The 20238-nt window shown below is 33.4% G+C and overlaps 1 protein-coding gene across 1 annotated transcript; it reads left to right on the top strand.

Moving 5' to 3' along the window:
* The first annotated feature begins 19926 nt into the window (after window positions 1-19926).
* Window positions 19927-20238, top strand: LOC136038744 (histone H4-like). The gene has a single exon (XM_065722104.1). The coding sequence runs from the start codon at window positions 19927-19929 to the stop codon at window positions 20236-20238; it is 312 nt and encodes a 103-aa protein (XP_065578176.1).

Below are 20238 nucleotides of genomic sequence, written 5' to 3'. Positions count from 1 at the left end.
GCCTCAAATATATATTTAGATTTTGGTGAATAATTTAAGGATTTTTAAAGAAAATATCTCCCCAGCCTCCATTAAATTCGTGTCTTTTGTTACCAGATAAATGTGAAAGTTTAGCTTTTCCATTCCTTTTCCATAGCTTTCATTCCTTTCATAGCTTTTTCCATTCCGGGAGTGGTTAGATGCTATAGAGTGATTCAATAAATTTGTAGCCCTGAAAGGGGCTGTTGGTTAATTTAGGATAGGTCAAGGCGCTAAAATTAGATTCATTTAGGCCTTTGCCGGTTTTTCAGTCTTCTTTGGTAGAAGAACTGCTTGAATATTGGGCAATTTTGAAATAATTATGCCTCCTTGAGTCATACCTTTTTTTTTCACAGAACACTACGCTGTTTAACGTAATTTCGCCTGTTTGTTTAATCTATCTAGTGGCCCTTAAAAGGACCGTTGGTTCAGATGCAATTGCGGTGAACTAGGGTACTGAAGCTCTCTCGCCACGGATACGACGGGCAAGTTGAATATCTTTCGGCATGATGGTCACCCTTTTGGCGTGAATGTCACACAAGTTTGTTATCCTCAAAAAGTCAAAATAAATACCCCTTTCTGGTTTCTTGTAAGGCCATCACAGCCGAACTCAGGAACCTAAAGTAAGTTTTGATATCCTGGGCAATGTCTCGCACAAGTCTCTGAAAGGACAGTTTCCTTATTAAGAGTTCGGTACTCTTTTGATAGTGACGAATTTCTCTCCGGGCTACGGTTCCGGGCCTGTATCTGTGTGGTTTTTTTACCCCCCCCCCCCCCCGGGGTCAGGAGCCGACCTACGCACTGCCTTGGTCGCAAGCTGCTTTCTAGGTGCCTTTCCGCCCGTTGATTTTCTTGCAGTTTGTTTTGTCCTAGCCGTGTTGATAGTTTGTCTCTCTTTAAGAGAATCATTGTTGCCAGACTAGACGGAGAGGATTATGCTAGAAATGAATTAGGGTACTTAAGCTCTCTCGCCACAAATACGACGGGCAAGTTGAATATCTTTCGGCATGATGGTCACCCTTTTGGCGTGAATGGCACACAAGTTTGTATCCTCAAAAAGTCCAAATAAATATGCCTTTCTGGTTTCTTTTAAGGCCATCACAGCCGAACTCTAGAACCTCAAGTAAGTTTTGATATCCTGGGCAATCTCTCGCAAAAGTCTCTGAAAGGGCAGTTTCCTTATTAAGAGTTCGGTACTCTTTTGATAGGGACGAATTTCTCTCCTTGCTACGGTTCCGGGCTTGTATCTGTGTGGTTTTTTCTCCCCTCCGGTAGCAGGAGCCGACTTACGTGCTGCCTTGGTCGCAAGCTGCTTTCTAGGTGCCTTTCCGCCCGTTGATTTTCTTGCAGTTCGTTTTGTCCTAGCCATGTTGATAGTTTGTCTCTCTTTAAGATAATCAGTGTTGCCAGATTAGAAGGAGAGGATTATGCTTTCTTGAGCCCAAAATTATGCTTTTTTGGACAGATTTATGCTACGCTTCTATATTTTCCCAGGTTTCACGAAAAAGTTGATCAGTTAAGACAAGTCGAATTCTGCCTTATCTTAATAAAGGTTCTGTAAAGTAAAGTAAAGAATACGGCATTAGACTTTACAGTCCAGACAGGCTGTGCTGATCTCCGTTTCTTGGCCCAATTTGGTTCACTTTTTTCGTTTTTTTTCCCAGGTCGTCTTTCTTCTCGAAGCGGCTGACAACATTTAAAAACCATAGTGTCTTACATCATCATCAAAATTTTACTTCAGATACATTAAAAATAGAAGGAAAAAACGCGGTTCATATTCAATGATCTTCTTCATATTCGCTTTTGGATTTGACTTCTTGACCAGGGGGTGGGATGGCTAAGTAGAGGTTCTCAATATTGTGGAGCTTGATCTGATTGTCTGCAGGGACATATTTGTAACAAACTGTGTATTTTGTTCTTAATCCCGATTTTGTGACCCACACGTCTTCAATATTCTTTCTTTCTTTCTTTTTTCTTTAAATCATTCTTTTTTCAACCTATTCCGCTTTTTTTTGTCTTGACATCACTGACCCAAGAAAAAACTCTTTCTGAGCCTGTGTTCGAATGCGGTAGGGAGACCACCCACTCGGCAAGTTCTTCCAGATCTGGAAAACTCTTTCGTCAGTAAAGTTTCTCATTTTGAGCATTTTTCTCCACATCAAGTCTGTAGTAATTTTTCTCACATCTATCATTTCAGAGTCACTAAAAGCATGTGGCAGCTTGCGTCACTGGGAGTCAATATCTGTAAGTTTTTGCATGATATTTGTAAATCGGTTTACTACAACACCTAGTGTCGGAATACTGGTTCCTTCAGTTCCCAGGGCCATCTTGTGATTAAGAAACTGAAGGGACTTTAAAAAAGGATCACCGTGCGGTAAGCGCTAAAGCGTCTGTGTCGCTGCGATAATATAGAAGCCTAAACACCTAAACGCTGTGCAGAAAATTTTAATTTAGTTTGGTCGAAAAATTATAAACATCTTGATTGATAACCATAACCATCTTAAATTGATAAGCCATCTTTGGTGTTCGTTTTATTGATGTGACTTTATGAGTTGTTCTACATCGTCTTAAATTATGCTACGATTATTTTATCTTAAGGAGGATTATGCTTTGACGCTTTTGGCTACTAATTATGCTACGTTCCGCATAATTATGCTACATCTGGCAACACTGAAAAGAATGAGCAAACGAATCAATACCTAAGGCCTTTTTTCGCGTCAACCAGCTGGTTTAACCAATGACAGCTTTGGTTTAACCAGCTTGTATGTTTAACGCAAAAACGGAAAAAAATTACATATGGTTGAGCTCAAACAAAACTGGTTCGCGAAAACACTCTTTTTACTTGTCGGTTTGGGCAAAAAATTTCAAACATAAAACATCCGTATAGTGTTAAGAGTGTCATTCTATTATAATTAAATGATTTAGCACTGGCTTAATTTCCTCCGAATTTGACATATTTCACATTAGTTTGAGGTCAGAGAGAATTGAAAAATGATCTAGCATACTCTCTGGTATATTTGAAGAGATAGGAAGGGTCTGAATTAGTGAAATCTTTGGTTAAATTGTTCAGGTAATATATTGGAAAATGTTGTATTCATACTGTAAAAGCAAAATTATCTAAAAGTCCTAAATGATAAGACTTTAGCTTGTTGAGCTACCCTAAACAGAGGATAAAATTCTAGTTTGACTTATTTTTGTTTTGATTTGGAATTCTACTAGCCTACCAGGCTATAGATTAAGTTTCCAGTCAAATTCCAGTTTAGCTACTTTTTGCTATCTTTGAATGGGTTATGTTAGGTGAATGAAACTTTCAGTGATTAATCCATAGCTAAAAACATACTCTGAGAAGCTATTGCTAAGCTTATCTGATAACCCTCTTCTGTTTTTAAATCTGGGAATTTTGCGTACTGGACTGGTCTGTAACTATTAAAATTTTGGTAAAACAACATCTTACCTTAATTTTCAGCAAGCCATTTCTGTTTCTCTGGTTTTAGCTCTGAAAATGCAATTCTTGTTATTTGAGTAGAATTTTAAGCCATATCAGTGTTTTGTATTTAAATATAGGGAAATGTATATCCTGAAAGTTTCCAAATCTTGGAAACTTCATAAATTGAAATTGAGCAAAGTTATGACACTAAAAATGCTTTTTTCTTGTCATTCAAGTAGAAGATTTATTTTGCAAGGGTTTCACTTTTATAACACAAGCATTTTTAAGGGTGTGGACCAAATATTGAGATTTCCAACTGTCATCATCACTAACCAGCAATTCTACAGGATTTAATCCTTATTTCATTATACAATGTGATTTAAGGTAATTTAAGGCAAACATTTTTAAGAGAGAGAAAGAGTAGAGTTAGATGCTCCAAAATACTTTTCCATGATATAGTTTAGTCTCTAGACCCATCCCTAAAAGTTTCATTTTCCTAACCTAAACCTTTTTCAAGATAATACAAATTTATCTAAACTAGAATTTTACCAAACAGAAGTTTAACCTAATAATTTGTAATAACATATTGTTCAGGCTAGCCTTTGCAATCCCTACAAATTTTGACTCTTCACAATAAAGCACTATTACAGGCTTAGCCTAACAAAAGAAAATAGCAAACTGCTTAATCTGAATAAAAAAAATATCCAAAGGGCTTTATATTTCTTCAATACAAAATATATATTAATTTTTGTTTTCAGTAGAATACTAGTTAAGTATAAACCAGCAAATGTTTAAGAATTTTTTGAGGGGGGACAGCTGCCTAAAATTAACAAAATATTTCTGATAAGCACAAAAATATAACAAATTAAGCTAAACTAGGAAAATATTTTTTTTTCTCACTGAACAGTTACCATAACACATAATGTGTTGTAAGATTTTTGCAGTACTTGTGCATTATAGCCACCACATTCAAGTTTTATTGAGAAGATTAGTTTGGCTAATGTTAATGATATAAAATAAAATATGATGAATATATAAAACTTTATCAACAAAATTATGAAAACTACAACAAAGAATCCTGGAATTTGTAAATCAGCATCATATCTAAATATACTGTATCTTACATTGTGATAGATTGTTTTAACACCCTACTGTACAGGGGTAAATATTTAAATTATGTATCATAGGCAATTATCTGAAGAGTAATCTATTAGAAGTCACCTGAGCTAACTAGGGAAGTTTTTTCTTTCTTTTTTACTTGCTTTAGCCTGTATCCAGTTCCTGATTGCCATATAAATTCCATATTCATAGTTAAATAACATAAGCCTTTGTATATAGACTATACCTTGTTGCTAATTTTTCTGGGCATAGAATGTTTGATTTATTAAAGCCCTAGAGAAGGACCTGAAGAGAAAGAAACATAATAAAAAAAAAATTCATGCTTCTTAATTTTTAGAATAATAGCTGGTAACACATTTTACATTCAACTTTGCTCTACTTTACCCCTCAATCCTCCCAATATAAAAATGTATTGTTGAAATTTCCTATTTTCCATTTGTTTTGTCAATCTGTCTCTCTAACTTCATCCCATGTAGCTGTAAATTAAACAAATGTGACAAACAATAACTAGAAAAACAGGTGACAGGAGGTTAAATGCATTGAAAATATGAAATTTGAGCCATATTTCTGCACATTGGGAGGGGGATTGAGATAAAGCATAGCCTAACTTAATGATTTTCTCTTGCTATGTAGGGTAATTGGAAGGTCACTTGTATATCATGCTGTCCTTTTCAGTTTTAGTTGGATAGAAAAAATCCAAAGAAAGTCCCCTTTGAAAAGATAGGAGCCACAAAGTGAGATTGTATTTGTCAAAGCTTGGAGGTTTGTCCCTTCTGTCTGTTTAAACAAAACAGAATCTTAATTGAAGCTTTGTTCATTTCTATCTTAAGGGTGCACAACAATTATGATATAAGGTACTTTTCTTTATTCAATTGTCTTCTTTGTTGTCTAAAAGACTTTTTTTTAATCTAGATGTTTCATAAATTGCTCATTTTTACCAGAAGTTCATTTGACCTACTTTGAAATCCATGGTCTTAAGATTACATTTGAGTTTGTTAAAGCTAGGAGACATAGACCTTGTGTTTGTTTAAAGAAAGTGAATAAACATTAGTAATTTGTATTGCACTAAAGCCCTAGGACCATCACAATTCCAAACAAAAAAGAAACTTCACTTTAGAATATTCAACATTGTCTAACATAACAGAAACAAAGAAAAAAAAATTACAAAATTTTACTTCTGCACTCTACTGTCAACATGAGAAATTGTCCAAAATTTTAAAATCTTGCAAAACATTCATCCCTCATCACATTCACCAGCCATCTCTCATCAAACCTACACTTCATTTCTCATCTCACTCAATCCTACAAATGCATCAAATGACCCACTCTCTCATTAGTGCTTCCATAGATATGGTCAAAGTAAGAGCCATCTTGCTTACATTTTATTATATCTAGAAGTTTTCTGTAGCTAAGTCAGTACTTAAATATTTCATACACCTTTGTAAACAACCTTAAGATGGTAAAATAGGTTGGATTATCCAAATTTTTAGTTACCACAATATATTTCAATCATTATTGTAATATAAAGGGCAGCCAATAGTAAAGGACCTGAATAAATATTTTAAGGTAATTAAAAAGGTTTATTACTCAAAAACTTGATAAAACTAAAAGGGAATTCTTAATGATTGATTACTTTAAAATATCTACATTATACACAACAATAAACCTTTGCTATAAAGGGAAAGTCAGTAAGTCCAAAAACTATTCAATACTAATTGTGCTTTGAGACAGTTTGCTGAATGTCTAAATGATTTTAGATAGTAATGAAGATAAAATGTGGGCAAACTCAACACCAATATGCAAGTAAGTAAGTATGGCAGCACTGACACATCAAGGTCTAAACTGGCAGTGCTAATTTCCACTTTGTGACCCTTTGGCCAAGAATTGCAATTAAGGGCTGGGGGCCAGAAATCTTGTGCTTTTGTACACCCTCCCTGCTTACCTTTTGCATATTTCTCCATTTGCCTATTTAGAGCTGGTTTAGATCTGTCTAACATCACTGACCCCATTTAAAACAAATAAACAGGCAATACTAGGAATCAAACCTGTACCCCATGGACAAAGGATTTCTTACTAAGAGTGCTTTCCACTTAGCCAAGAACATTATTATGACCAGAGTAGAACAACTATTAAAAAAAAAAAATTGAAAAAAAACCAAGATGGATTTACAGCCATTTTCACTAATCTTCAATACACATTGTATTTTACTTAGACAAGTTATTGTAAGGCAGGTGTCAACAAAGCTCCAGTAGGGATTGCTTTACTTAAGATGCAAACTAGCATGGTGAATACTTAGCTGGTAAAAACCAAATACACTAGCAATGCCAGGAATTAAACCTGTACCCCTTGGACAAAGGATTCCCAAACCAGAGTGCCAACAACTTAGCAAGGAACACAAATGTGACCAGAGAACTATTATTTGAAAAAAGAAATATTGAAAAAAACTCAATTCATGGTTGTTGCCATTTTCTCTACTGTCCCATAAACAATATATTTTATTTATCCAAATTAATTTTAAGACAGGTATCAACAAAGCTCCATCAGGGATTGTATTTACTTAAGATACAACAAGCAATGTGATTGCATAGCTTTGTGATATTCTAGTCTTAAATAATGATAAAAAAGCAAATTTACATTTGCTATTTGTTTTCCAAACCATTTTAAGCAAAACCATTTGCAACAGCAATACGCCCATGGTTAGATTAGTGTCTATCCAAAATGCTTTACAACAGAAGGGACACATTTCTTGCAAATCAAATACTCAGCTTTAATGCTATTCTGTGTCATCTCTAAAAAATTAAACTGTATCAGGTGTATTTTGATATAAGATACTTCTAAGACTTGTGTTTCACAGCTTTCCTCAATCCACTTTATAAGGTTCTAAGATATGCAAAGACATTTCCTAAATTTTGAAAAAAAATATTGATATGGCTTAAAATGCTACTCAAATAAAAGGAATTGCATTTTAAGAGCTAAAGCCAGAGTAAAAGAAACTGATAATTAAAAATTAAGGTAAATCTTGTTTTGTCAAAATTTCAATAGTATAGGTATAGACCTTTTGAGTAAGCAATTATCTAAGACTTAGAAATCAGAAAAGGGTTGACATAGAAGCCTGGCAGTACCTTCCCAGAGTGTTTTTGACCCTGGATTAATTACTGAGTTTCATTCTTGTAACCTATTCCCTTTCCAAGATAATGAAAATTAGCTAAACTAGAATTTTACGTATTTTTTGCTTTGGATTCATTACTGAAAGTTCTATTTTCCTGACTTAATCCATTTCTAAGATAGCAAACAGTAGCCAAACTAGAGTTTGACCTGAAAATTTATCCATGGCCCTATAGGGTAAGGCTGAAATGTAAAGAGTTCTGACAAAGATGCAACACATCTTGAAGCATCTAGTAAGAATAGTAATTGGATTAACAATGCTTTATAACCACTAGGGTCTTGCTTCATCAAGGTTTTATCTCTGAAGTCAAATTACCAAGCTAAGGTCAAGCCTAGGGCATCAAAAGGATGAAACAAAGATTTCCAATATCTACATAAGTTTTCAAAAGCATATTCAAACTCTTGACTTCCTGTCTTAAGGCCTATGTGAATCAAATTGCAGGATATAACCCAACATTTATCCAAATAGCCCTAATACGAAAAACACAAAATTAAACCTTACTTTTGCGTGGCTAGAATTCTATTCGTCAGCTTATAATTCTTATTTTATATAGACTTATTTATAGCCTACGAATTCTTCTTTTCGAAATCTACGCCTGAAAAGGTCAACCAACAATTATGAATGGTAGAACCCTACGGTTAAAAACAACGACAGTTCTGGTTAAATTAGAGTTCAAACAGTCAATTGTTTCACGCAAAATCACTTTTCATGACAACCTGGTTTGTCACTGTTTCACGCAAAAACAGCGGTTGAGCTCAACCACACCGAGTGGTTGAGCTCAAACAGTCTCTTTGGTTGACGCGAAAAAAGGCCTCTAGGGTGCGTTTCTTTACTTGTCCGATTATTAATCTGATTAATCCAAGCGTTTCTTTAGACACATATGACGTCAGAGGTTAGTCGTATTATCCCCACAAACGCTCAAGATTACTTGTCCGTGGGCTGGCACTTTATAACCCCCAAATAAAAAGATTATTTGAGGATTGTGACGTCAATGCTTTATATTTTTTTAAATGGATAAACATGTGAAATCGTTAAGTCTAGAGAAAAGACAAGGAAACTGTAAATAATAGAAATAATCTTAGCTTTTCAGTGACCTGTAAGTAATATTATGCATATTCCTTAGTATCTAAAGGGTTTTTGGTGTTCTAGGCCTGTCTTGCATAGGCTAAGCTTCATAAGGAGTCAGAAGAAAAGTTTTTTTGTTATTAAAAAGGTTGATTCTTAGGGAGGCAGCTATCACATTGGTGAGTTAGTCAAATGTTATTATATCAAACAGGTCTAGTTTCTAAACCATCCTATAATTATTAGTTGGAAAAAATTTAGAATGATTAGGCCAATACCTATAGCCTTTTATATAGTCTATATTTGTTGAGACTGCTATTTAAACTGGATTTTTAAGATACAGTAGGGGTAAAATTTTACTTTAGCTACTTTTGGCTATCTTTGAAAGAGGTTAGGCTAGGAAAATGAAACTTTCAGGGATGTGTCTACAGGCTAAAGTATTTCCCAGGAAGGTATTTTGAAGTACCTACTTCTACTTCTTTTCCCTCTAAAGGGTCCTGAAATTTTTGGGTGCCTTATTTTTTTTGGTTATCAGTTTCTTTTTCTCTGGCCTTAGTTCTTAATTATTCTGGCCTTAGACAACTCCTGTTGATTGAGCAGAACTTTAAGCCATAACACTGTTTTTTCTAATTCTAAAAATAATCTTTTATGACACCTCATTATAGGTTAAATATATGGCTTATATTATTTATTCTCCATGAATTTTTGTTTTATTTGATTTCATTGATGTCAGTTGCTTTCTGTTAAAAATATGTTTATTTTTTTACATCAAGCTTCTTCTTTTGTGAAAAAATTTGAACTGTTTTTCTTTTTATATATTGTATAAAATGTAAAGGAATACCTGGCCCTTCATTTCACAGATTCAACTGAAAGTATTAGAGGCATCTTACATCAAAATTCATTTGACACATTTTAATGTTTTTTTTTTTTTTTAGATGACATAGGACACCATTAAAGTTTTGCATTTGCTTTGCTAAGAGTTATGTTAATATTTTTCTTGCTGATGAGTATAATTTTTTTTAAATTCCTTCTGTTTAAAGAATTTTAGAGAGATTCTGAGCCAACCATGGGTATATTGTTGTTACAAATGATTTTTCTCAAATGGGGTTGTGGAAAACAAGTAGAACATATAATTTCTCTTTTTTTATTATTTCAAAACCAGAATATCACAAAACTAAGCATTAATATTGCTGATTGTACCTTAAGTAAATACAATCCCTGATGGAGTTTTGTTGATACCTGTTTAAAAATTTATTTGTCTTAATGAAATACATATTGTTTGTGGGACAGCAATGAGCAACTATGACGTGAGTTATTTTTTTTTTTCAATATTTTCTTTTTTCCAAATAATTTTTGTTCTCTGGTGACATTTGTATTCCTTCCTAAGTGGCTGGCACTCTAGGTTGAGAATCCTTTATCCAAAGGGCACAGGTTTAATTTCTGGCATTAGCAGTTTATTTGGTTTGGGACGAAGGTCAGTGATGTAACTCTGTAAGTTCAGCCAGAATTGGCCCAAACTTAACAGGTTACCTAGAGAAATCTGGGGTCAGTAAGCAGGAAGGACATGCAAAAGCATAGGATGACTGGCCCCTAGCTTCCTATTGCACTTCCTGTCTAAAGGATTACCTGGTCCTTTACTAGGCTTCCGACTTAGCCATAGGAGCTTTCTTTTAAACCCATTAAATATAAGTACAAAGGAAGAAATGTCAGTAAGGTGGTCCTTCCTTTTCCATGAATTTTTGATGTACAGACAACAGTGTAGGTCATAAGAATTGGCTGGTGAATGTTTTGCAAGGTTTAAAAATTTAGGGCAATTGCTCAGGTTGGCAACTGAGCACAAAAGTAAAATTTTGTGAATGGTTTTTGTTTGTGAATGTCATATTTATGTCATGTCCAGAATTTTAAAGTTAATCTTCATTGTTTTTTTTTAATTTCCATGGCCCTAGGACTTTAGTGTATTAAAACCTACCTATGTCCATCCATTTTCTTTTAAACAGGAGGAGTTCTATGTTTCCTAGCTTCAATAAATTTATATGCAATTTTGAGACCAGGGTTACAAAGTAGGTCAAAACTTGCAAGTGGAACTATGATATGACTAATTAATTTGTAAGAAATGTATATCAATTTAAAGATTAAAAAATTATGTAGAAAACAAACAAGACAAATAAATAAAAGTATCCCTTTACAACCATTTAATTAAGTGTAACAAATGTAGATTATCCCTAAGATTGAAATGAACAAAGCTTCAATTGTGAATCTGTTTTCTTTAAACAGACTGAAGGGACAAACCTCCAAGCTATGACAAATTCAATCTCACTTTTGATCTCTTTCCTTTTCAATAGGAACTTTCTTTGGATTTTTTTTTCAACCAAGTAAAAACATTAGGGACATGATCAGGTATAAGTGACCTTCCACTAAGCCTACATACCCAGGGGAAAATTGTGCAGCTATACTAATAATTGGTAAATTTTTTGTTGTTCATATGTTTGATTTACAAATAAAGTGAACATACTCCTTGATGCCCTTTTTTATTTTTTACAAACATAATAAGTGCTTCAAGTACAAGTTTTTGAGCTCTTGAAAATGACCAAAGTATACTCAAATAGTTTTTGGGTATAAGAAAGCTTAAAACATTTGTCTCAAACTTACTGTTTCATTATTAATCCATTTTTTTACATGTTGTATAATCTATGAGCACTGATTTTCCACAATTAAGTTGGATTAATAAATTTTACAATATTATGCTGTATTTCTTCTTCTTTGATGCCAAATTTTCAATTAAGGTATGTGTTTTTGGTCATTTTTGACAAAATAATGTATGTTTTTCACTGCCAAAATTTGTTAGGTTAAGTAAGGTCAAAAAGTGCTTAAACTTGAACTAGCAAAATAAGCAATTATTATATTTGTAAAGAACATACAAAAAGGCATCAAGTGGTATATTCATTTTATTTTTAAATCAAAATATGAACAACAAGAAATTCACCTCTAACATGCCTAATTTGCAAACATATAGCCCAAATTATATATTTCCAATGTTTTCTGCCACCTGTTACTTGTTTTTCCAGTTCTTGTTTTGCCACAGTTGCCTCAATTAACAGGTACAAGGGTTGAGGGATAGATTGGCAGAATCAATAGAAAATATGTAATTTCAGCTATAGATTTCCATATTAGCAGGGTTGGGGCTAAAGCAGAGCAGGGCTGCATGTAGAAAGCTATAATTATTATGTAAATTACAAAGAATCATCTTTTTTTAACAGGTTTTCTTCTATAGGTCTACAGGTCCTTCTCTTGGCTTATACCACATCAAGCATTATATAACCAAAGAAGAACAAGTAGCAAAAAGCTATATATACATAAGCACATGTTATTTAACAATGACTTTTCTAGTGCTTAACTATGACCCCTTAGTAATATTAACAAGAAACAAGGGTAAAACTGGTGCAAACAGTATTACTGGCTTTCATATAAAGTGAATATACCACTTGATGCCTTCTTATATGCTCTTTACAAATATAATAATTTCTTCTACTGCAAATTCAGATTTAAGCACTTTTTCACCTCTTGACCTCTTAAAAATGACCTATTAATGGAGTCATTACAAATCTGTAATAGTTTAGAAACAAATTTGGGCTATATATTTGCACATCAGGGGGGTGGGGGTAAAGCATAGCATATATTATATACGTAGACTAACCATTGCTGTTTTTTTTTTAATGTGTTTGTGCACATCAAATTTTAATGAAAAGAGAAATCACCAGTGCAACAGCACACACAAAAAAATTCAAGCAATGGTTAGTTTACATATTTAATATATGCTACACTTTACCCCCACCCCCTGATGTGCAAATATATAGCCCAAATTTGTTTCTAAACTATTACAGATTTGTAATGACCCCATATATAGGTCATTTTTAAGAGGTCAAAAAGTGCTTAAATATGAACTTGCGGTAGAAGCAATTATTATATTTGTAAACAGCATTACAAAAGGCATCAAGTGGTATATTCAAATTATATGAAAGCGAGTAATACTGTTTGTACCAGTTTTACCCAATGGTAAAACTGGTGCAAACATAAATAGGTAACAGAAAAAGTGAAATTTAGTGTAAATGACAATCAGGAACTGGATCAAGGGGGCCAAAAACAGGGCTATATAATTGGAGTTCAAAGAACGTGGTGATTTTTTAGTGAAAAAAAAGCACTTCCCTGGCTAATTTAGGACTTTGAACTAATTAGCCTACCAAAATTTTCCTATCCTATGCAATTGAAATAACTTTCCCTTTTCAGAGCATTAAGACAATTTATCAAAATAAAAAATATCCAAAGCATCTTGAATGGAATGACTTAAAAAGGCAAATGACAACCACAATTTGAAATCTTACAATTAAACTTCTGGCCACACAAATTGTATTAGGCTACCCAGCTCTGAAATAATTGCTGAAGCTGTATTTGCCTGTAAAATTTGAAACAGGCCCAAAGTCCTAGCCTCTTCCTTGTCAAAACTTCACATAGCATTAAAATAATAATTACACGTGACCAATGTTGTTATTATTCGCAATTAATCTTGCCGTTTTCAGTAACACTCGGCCAGACAAGTATTTGTTGCTATCTTTTAGGGGTTAAACCTCGATTAGTAAAAATCCCATTGGACAAGTAAAGAAACGCACCCCTAAGGCCTTTTTTAGCGTCAACATAAGAGACTGTTTGAGCTCAACCACTCGGTGTGGCTGAGCTCAACCGCTGTTTTTGCGTGAAACAGTGACAAACCAGGTTGTCATGAAAAGTGTTTTTGCGTGAAACAATTGACTGGTTGAACTCTAATCTAACCAGAACTGTCATTGTTTTTAACCTTAGGGTTCTACCATTCATAATTGTTGGTTGAACTTTTCAGGCGTAGATTTTGAAAAGAAGAATATGTAGGCAATAATTAAGTCTAAATAAAATAGGAATTATAAGCTGACAAATAGAATTCTAGCCATGCAAAAGTAAGGTTAAATTTTTTTTTTCGTATTAGGGCTATTTGGATAAATGTTGGGTCATATCCTGCAATTTGATTCACATAGGCCTTAAGACAGCAAGTCAAGAGTTTGAATTTGCTTTTGAAAACTTATATAGATACTTGGAAATCTTTGTTTCATCCTTTTGATGCCCTAGGCTTGACCTTAGCTTGGTAATTTGGGGTCAGAGATAAAACCTAGATGAAGCAAGACCCTAGTGGTTATAAAGCATTGTTAATCTAATTACTATTCTTACTAGATGCTTCAAGATGTGTTGCATCTTCGTCAGAACTCTTTACATTTCAGCCTTACCCTATAGGGCTATGGATAAATTTTCAGGTCAAACTCTAGTTTGGCTACTGTTTACCATCTTAGAAATGGGTTAGGTCAGGAAAATAGAACTTCCAGTAATGAATCCAAAGCAAAAATACGTAAAATTCTAGTTTAGCTAATTTTCACTATCTTGGAAAGGGAATAGGTTACAAGAATGAAACTCAGTAATTAATCCAGGGTCAAAAACATACTCTGGGAAGGTACTGCCAAGCTTCTATGTCAACCCTTTTCTGATTTCTAAGTCTTAGAAAATTGCTTACTCAAAAGGTCTATACCTATACTATTGAAATTTTGACAAAACAAGATTTACCTTAATTTTCAATTATCAGTTTCTTTTACTCTGGCTTTAGCTCTTAAAATGCAATTCCTTTTATTTGAGTAGCATTTTAAGCCATATCAATGTTTTTTTTTTCAAAATTTAGGAAATGTATTTACATATCTTTAAAACCTTATAAAGTGGATTGAGGAAAGCTCTGAAACAGTTTCTTTGTACTCCATGTAAGCAGACCTTCCCAGGACATACTTTAGCCTTTAGACCCATCCCTGAAAGTTTTTTCTAATCTCACCCCCTGGTGCTCTTTTACACATTGTATAAATTGTGAAGAAATGTCTGCCCTCTTATTTAACAGAATTGGCTAAAAGTCTTAGAACTATCTTATATCAAAATACACCTGATACAGTTTAATTTTTTAGAGATGACACAGAATAGCATTGAAGCTGAGTATTTGCTTTGCAAGAAATGTGTCCCTTCTGTTGTAAAGCATTTTGGATAGACACTAATCTAACCCTGGGCGTATTGCTGTTGCAAATGGTTCTGCTTAAATGAGTTTTTGGAAAACAAATAGCAAATGTAAATTTGCTTTTTTTATCATTATTTAAGACTAGAATATCACAAAGCTATGCAATCACATTGCTTGTTGTATCTTAAGTAAATACAATCCCTGATGGACTTTTGTTGATACCTGTCTTAAAATTAATTTGTCTAAATAAAATATATTGTTTATGGGATAGTAGAGAAAATGGCAACAACCATGAATTGAGTTTTTTTTCAATATTTCTTTTTTCAGATAATAATAGTTCTCTGGTCATATTTGTGCTCCTTGCTAAGTTGTTGGCACTCTGGTTTGGGAATCCTTTGTCCAAGGGGTACAGGTTTAATTCCTGGCATTGCTATTGTATTTGGTTTTTACCAGCTAAGCATTCATCATGCTAGTTTGCTTCTTAAGTAAAGCAATCACTGTTGGAGCTTTGTTGACACCTGCCTTAAAATACCTTGTCTAAGTAAAATACAATGTGTATTGAAGATTAGTGAAAATGGCTGTAAATCCATCTTGTTTTTTTTTCAATATTTTTTTTTTTTAGATAGTTGTTTTACTCTGGTCATAATAATGTTCTTGGCTAAGTGGAAATCACTCTTAGTAAGAAATCCTTTGTCCATGGGGTACAGGTTTGATTCCTGGTATTGCCAGTTTATTTGTTTTAAATGGGGGTCAGTGATGTTAGATAGATTTAAACCAGCTCTAAATATGCAAAAGGTAAGCAGGGAGGGTGTACAAAAGCACAGGATTTCTGGCCCCCAGCCCTTAATTGCAATTCTTGGCCAATGGGTCACAAAGTGGAAATAAGCACTGCCAGTTTAGACCTTGATGTGTCAGTGCTGCCATACTTACTTACTTGCATATTGGTGTTGAGTTTGCCCACATTTTATCTTCATTACTATCTTAAATTATTTAGACAATCAGCTAACTGTCTCAAAGCACAATTAGTATTGAATAGTTTTTGGGCCTTACTGACTTTCCCTTTATAGCAAAGGTTTATTGTTGTGTGTAATGTTTTAAAGATAAATAAAGTAATCAATCATTAAGAAGTCCCTTTTAGTTTTATCAAGTTTTTGAGTAATAAACCTTTTTAATTACCTTAAAATATTTATTCAGGTCCTTTACTATTGGCTGCCCTTTATATTACACTAATGATTGAAATATATGTGGTCACTAAAAATTTGGATAATCCAACCTATTTTACCATCTTAAGGTTGTTTACAAAGGTGTACAAAATATTTAAGTACTGACTTAGCTACAGAAAACTTCTAGATATAATAAAATGTAAGCAAGATGGTTCTTACTTTGACCATATCTGTGGAAGCACTAATGAGAGAGTGGTTCATTTGATACATTTGTAGAATTGAGTAAGATGAGAAATGAAGTCTAGGTTTGATGAGAGATGGCTGGTGAATGTGATGAGGGATGAATGTTTTGCAAGATTTTAAAATTTTGGACAACTTCTCACGTTGACAGTAGAGTGCAGAAGTAAAATTTTGTAATTTTTTTTTCTTTGTTTCTGTTATGTTAGACAATGTTGAATATTCTAAAGTGAAGTTTCTTTTTGTTTTGAATTGTCATGGCCCTAGGGCTTTAGTGCACTACAAATCACTAATGTTTATTCACTTTCTTTAAACAAACACAAGGTCTATGTCTCCTAGCTTTAACAAAGTCAAATGTAATTTTAAGACCAGGGATTTCGAAGTAGGTCAAATGAACTTCTGGTAAAAATGAGCAATTTATGAAACATCTAGATTAAAAAAAGTCTTTTAGAAAACAAAGAAGACAATTGAATAAAGAAAAGTACCTTATATCATAATTGTTTTGCACCCTTAAGATAGAAATGAACAAAGCTTCAATTAAGAATCTGTTTTGTTTAAACAGACAGAAGGGACAAACCTCCAAGCTTTGACAAATACAATCTCACTTTGTGGCTCCTATCTTTTCAAAGGGGACTTTCTTTGGATTTTTTCTATCCAACTAAAACCAAAAGGACAGCATGATATACAAGTGACCTTCCAATTACCCTACATAGCAAGAGAAAATCACTAAGTTATGCTATGCTTTATCTCAATCCCCCTCCCAATGTGCAGAAATATGGCTCAAATTTCATATTTTCAATGCATTTAACCTCCTGTTACCTGTTTTTCTAGTTATTGTTTGTCACATTTGTTTAATTTACAGCTACATGGGATGAAGTTTGAGAGACAAGTTGACAAAACAAATGGAAAATAGGAAATTTCAGCAATAGATTTTTTATATTGGGAGGATTGAGGGGTAAAGTAGAGCAAAGTTGTATATAAAATGTGTTACCAGCTATTATTCTAAAAATTATGAAGCATGAATTATTTTTTTTATTATGTTACTTTCTCTTCAGATCCTTCTCTAGGGCTTTACCAAATCAAACATCCTATGCCCAGAAAAATTAGCAACAAGCTATAGTCTATATACATAGGCTTATGTTATTTAACTATGAATATTAAATTTTTATGGCAATCAGGAACTGGATACAGGCTAAAGCAAGTAAAAAACAAAAAAAACTTCCCTAGTTAGCTCAGGAGACTTTTAATAGATTTTTCTTCTGATAATTACCTATCATACATAATTTAAATATTTACCCCTGTACAATAGGGCGTTAAAACAATCTATCACAATGTAAGACACAGTATATTTAGATATGATGCTGATTTACAAATTCCAGGATTCTTTGTTGTAGTTTTCATAGTTTTGTTGATAAAGTTTTGTATATTCATCATATTTTATTTTATGTCATTAACATTAGCCAAATTTAACTTCTCAATAGAACTTGAATGTGGTGGCTATAATGCACAAGTACTGCAAAAATCTTACAACACATTATGTATTATGGTAACTGTTCAGTGAGAAAAAAACTATTTTCCTGGTTTAGCTTAATTTGTTATATTTTTGTGCTTATCAGAAATATTTTGTTAATTTTAGGCATCTGTCCCCCACTCTAAAAATTCTTACACATTTGCTGGTTGGTTCATACTTAACTAGTATTCTACTGAAAACAAAAATTAATATATGTTTTGTATTGAAGAAACATAAAGCCATTTGGATTTTTTTTTTTATTAAGATTAAGCAGTTTGCTGTTTTCTTTTGATTATAGAACTGCACTTAATTTTTTATGATTTCATTAAATTTGAGTTAATTCTAACAAATAGCTGTGCTTTAGGTTATAAAAGAGCTATTAGATGGTTATATTGCAGACATGTTGGTTATGAAGTGTTAGGACCAGAGAATGACATTATAACTTGACTTCAAAACAACTTCTCTGTTTCTAAGCTAAATAAAATTCTAGATAACTATTGCTCTCTGAATTCAGGGTTCCTATGTTTTGAGTAAGATATTGATAATCAAATGGAATTTTTGGTCTTTATATATATAAGATTTTCTTTCAAATCAGTTAGTTAGGCTTACTGTTCTTTTGTTAGGCTAAGCCTATAATAGTGCTTTATTGTGAAGAGTCAAAATTTGTAGGTATTGCAACGGCTAGCCTGGACAATATGTTATTAAAAATTATGAGGTTAAACTTCTGTTGGGTAAAATTCTAGTTTAGATAAATTTGTATTATCTTGAAAAAGGTTTAGGTTAGAAGAATGAAACTTTTAGGGATGGGTCTAGCAACTAAACTGTATCATGGGAAAGTGTTTTGGAGCATCTAACTCTACTCTTTCTCTCTCTTAAAATTGTTTGCCTTAAATCACCTTAAATCACATAGTCTAATGAAATAAGGATTAAATCCTGTAGAATTGCTGGTTAGTGATGATGACAGTTGGAAATCTCAATATTTGGTCCACACCCTTAAAAATGCTTGTGTTATAAAAGTGAAACCCTTGCAAAATAAATCTTCTACTTAAATGACAAGAAAAATAGCATTTTTAGTGTCAACTTTGCTCAATTTCAATTTATGAAGTTTCCATGATTTGGAAACTTTCAGGAAATACATTTTCTAAATTTAAATATGAAACACTGATGTGGCTTAAAATTCTACTCAAATAACAAGAATTGCATTTTCAGAGCTAAAACCAGAGAAACAGAAACAGCTTGCTGAAAATTAAGGTAAGATGTAATTTTACCAAAATTTTAATAGTTACAGACCAGTCAAGTATGCAAAATTCCCAGACTTAAAAACAGAAGAGGGTTATCACATAAGCTTAGCAATAGCTTCTCAGAGTATGTTTTTAGCTACAGACTAATCACTGAAAGTTCCATTCTCCTAACATAACCCCTTTCAAAGATAGCAAAAAGGAGCTAAACTGGAATTTGACTGGAAATTTAATCTATAGCCTGGTAGGCTAGTAGAATTCCAAATCACAACAAAAAGAAGTCAAACTAGAATTTTATCCTCTGTTTAGGGTAGCTCAACAAAGCCAGTCTTATCATTTAGGACTTTCTATAGATGATTTTGCTTTTACAGCATGAATACAACATTTTCCATGATATTACCTGAACAATTTAACCAAAGATTCCACTAATTCAGATCCTTCCTATCTCTTCAAATATACCAGAGAGTATAATAGATCATTTTTCAATTCACTCTGACCTCAAATTAATGTGAAATATGTCAAATCCGGAGGAAATTAAGCCAGTGCTAAATCATTTAATTATAATAGAATGACACTCTTAACACTTTACGGATGTTTTATGTTTGAAATATTTTGCCCAATCCGACAAGTAAAAAAAGTGTTTTTGCGAAGCAGTTTTGTTTGAGCTCAACAATGTGTATTTGTTTTCCATTTTTGCGTGAAACATACAAGCTGGTTGAACCAAAACTGTCATTGGTTAAACCAGCTGGTTGACGCAAAAAAAGGCCTATAGTGGCTATATCTATACGGAGCTCCAGCCGCGCGACAGAGTCACATTTTGACGGGAAAGACTTTAATAACATATATTGAGTGGGCTTTGAAGGAAATCTCTTAGTTTGACAAAAACTTTACAGCTGTTGACGACTCCACTGAATTTAATATGACAGGAAGAGGAAAAGGAGGAATGGGGCTTGTAAAAGGAGGCGCAAAACTTCATCGCAAAGTTCTTCGTGGCAATATCCAGGGTATCACAAAGCCAGCTATCAGAAGACTGGCTCGCCGCGGCGGTGTAAAACGTATATCTGGCCTAATTTACGAGGAAACCAGAGGTGTTCTTAAAGTTTTTCTCGAAAATGTTATTCGTGATGCTGTCACCTACACAGAACATGCCAAGAGAAAGACAGTAACTGCAATGGATGTAGTCTACGCTCTGAAGCGTCAAGGTCGTACATTGTATGGCTTTGGCGGTTAA

Source organism: Artemia franciscana, chromosome 18 (genome assembly GCF_032884065.1).
Source record: "Artemia franciscana chromosome 18, ASM3288406v1, whole genome shotgun sequence".
Taxonomy (NCBI): domain Eukaryota; kingdom Metazoa; phylum Arthropoda; class Branchiopoda; order Anostraca; family Artemiidae; genus Artemia; species Artemia franciscana.
The sequence above is the reverse complement of the archived record's forward strand: the minus strand, read 5'-3'. Positions and strand labels throughout refer to the sequence as shown.

What these genes read in the sequence shown, in the direction of transcription:
- LOC136038744 (XM_065722104.1), top strand. Translation starts at nt 19,927, where the DNA reads ATGACAGGAAGAGGAAAAGGAGGAATGGGGCTTGTAAAAGGAGGCGCA.